Genomic DNA, 2378 nt, shown 5'->3' on the forward strand with positions numbered 1-2378 from the left:
GCATGTGGAGAGTCACCATATTAAAATGTATTCATAACAGCTTTTACTTAATTTACTTAGCCCATTGTAATATATTGGGGAAAATTAACGTACAAATGGAATTAATGTGCTAATTATTAGAATCAAGTAGAGTAGTTATATATACAAGTAGAGTAATTATGTAATTACATCATAAAGTAATTATGTAATTACTCTATGATGTTATTACAAAATTACTTTACTTGTATATATAATTACTGTATTTGATTCTCACAATTATTACGTTAATTTCATTTGTATTTGATCCAACCCCATAATATATTTATATGTAATTTTTTTTATTTTAAATTTGGAATACTTAATTAAGTATGGACTTAAAGCGTTTTGTTCGGCTAAGGCCGGCCTTGTGCAAGCATAATTAATTTCATATATTTACTGATCATTGGCCTACAATGAGTCAATAACAAAGAATGCATGTAGGTATATGTAACCATATTCTATTATTATACATAATTTGATTCGAAAGTCCACTCTTATTTCCCACATATTAATTACATGTTTCTTGTCAAAGAAATCATGCAATTATTATTACATACATAATATACAAGATAGCATAATGAAACATCTTCTAATACGTGACTGATATGATTACATATGTTTTATCATATTCTCCGCTTATACATCATCAGTTTTGAGTTTCTTTGTTTCCATGTCCTCCACCACCACCCTTGTGTCCTCCACGCTTGCCGCCTTTGTGTCCTCCACGTCCACCCTCGTACCCTCCACGTCCACCACCACCACCTTTGCCATGCCCTCCACCTCCACCACCGTTGTATCCTCCACGTCCACCACTGTTGTATCCTCCACGTCCGCCCTCGTGGTACCCTCCACGTCCACCACCGTTGTATCCTCCATGTCCGCCCTTGTTGTATCCTCCACGCCCGTCAATCTCACCTGCATCATTACATATTATTTATAACTAAGTTAGAAACATGTGTATTACACAGATTAATTAAATGACTTTTAAACATATTTATTTTGACTAACATATTAAAATTTTTCAAAGACGTTTTATAAAAAAGTTTTTTGAATATGCTTATGGTGTAGTTAAATTATTTACCAAATAAAATAAAATTAATCACTCTTATTTAATACTTCATTCGTCTCATTAAAAGTGTCCATGTTTTCTTTTTTATCTGTCATATTACGAATATCTACTTTAAAATTTTATTACTCAATTTTCAAGTTTACCCTTAAACACACACAACTAGCTAGCATTAATAAACAATATTGATGGACACAATTTACAAGGGCATTACTGTTATTTGGTAAACAAAAAAAGGAATCATTCAATCTATCTTAAACTTTGTGTTTTTTAAACAATAACATTTAAAGATGGACGGAGAGAGTAGCAAATAGATGAGGAAAATAAAATTTTATACTTCACCGTACATCGGCACATGACAAAATATTTAACAGAAGAGAAAGATGTGAGAATACCAACTCTACATATTAGAAAAAACCGCATATGGCCTGACAATACAATTTCACACTATAAATATGCATATATAATAGTATTATAAATTGAACACTTTGAGATGCAGTTAATTTGTTCATGTCACATTTCTCGTCCATCTGTAAGAGTTCTACTTTCTACCAACTTTAAGTTTATATGCTCTAACGACATAAAACCTAAAATTACTAATTATACTTACTGTTGGAGGCAGAGACTACTTCTGAGGTAATGAAAATGACTGCAAAAGCCAAGGCAAGAAGAAGGAATGTTTTTGAAGCCATTTTAATTAGATTTGAAGAGATGAGGAAACTAGTGTGTTGGAGGTTTGTATTTATAGAAGGATTTGATGCATGAGGATGGAAACTAATATTATTGCTGTGGTCCCTTTGTTGTTGGCTTGTGAGAATCTGGGCCAGGATACATTTTATTTTCTCATTTTGCAAACATACATTTGTATCCTACTTGAATTGTTGAATTGTGTTATTGGTTGATCATTAGATGATTTTTGTTGTCATAATATACTTACAAGTAAAAAACTTACCTTTACACATAAATGAATTCGAGTAAGTGGTATGGGAACAAGTGTTGTACTTTTATCACGTAGGATTCCTTACAAATTTTAAGAGAAAATATTGATCCTTTTATATATAACACAAACCGAACTACATCTGGATAATGGGTAAGCGGGCAACAAGCTGCGCCGCTATCCCTTTTTGAATCGCAAAGCCTATTCTACTAAATATAAATCCTTGGTTCCTCGGGCTCTGCGAGTCACTGTGGACCACCTTCTGCACCCGCTCCAAGAAGCGAACCGCCTCGGGAGCTAGGGATCCAAAAGTGTCGAAGGTAAATGGAATGAACACGTGCTGATTCTCCAAACACG

The 2378-nt window shown here is 33.3% G+C and overlaps 1 protein-coding gene across 1 annotated transcript; it reads right to left on the reverse strand.

Annotated features, from left to right (window-relative positions):
- Positions 1-460: 460 nt before the first annotated feature.
- On the reverse strand, positions 461-1859 carry LOC143549029 (uncharacterized). Its single transcript, XM_077040044.1, has 2 exons — positions 1695-1859; positions 461-933 (listed from the first exon to the last, which is right to left on the reverse strand). The coding sequence occupies exons 1-2, from the start codon at positions 1774-1776 to the stop codon at positions 665-667; spliced, it is 351 nt and encodes a 116-aa protein (XP_076896159.1). The 5' UTR covers positions 1777-1859; the 3' UTR covers positions 461-664.
- Between the last annotated feature and the right edge of the window lie 519 nt (positions 1860-2378).

The sequence above is a fragment of the Bidens hawaiensis genome, unplaced genomic scaffold (assembly GCF_021521415.1).
Source record: "Bidens hawaiensis isolate Kalapana, Puna unplaced genomic scaffold, B.hawaiensis_p1.1 tig00015384_1, whole genome shotgun sequence".
Lineage (NCBI taxonomy): Eukaryota > Viridiplantae > Streptophyta > Magnoliopsida > Asterales > Asteraceae > Bidens > Bidens hawaiensis.

Bases quoted from the DNA above. Each gene is read 5' to 3' on its own strand.
- LOC143549029 (XM_077040044.1), bottom strand. From the start codon at position 1,776: ATGGCTTCAAAAACATTCCTTCTTCTTGCCTTGGCTTTTGCAGTCATT. The intron at 934-1,694 runs GTAAGTATAATT...GTAATGATGCAG, and splicing joins AGTAGTCTCTGCCTCCAACA to GTGAGATTGACGGGCGTGGA.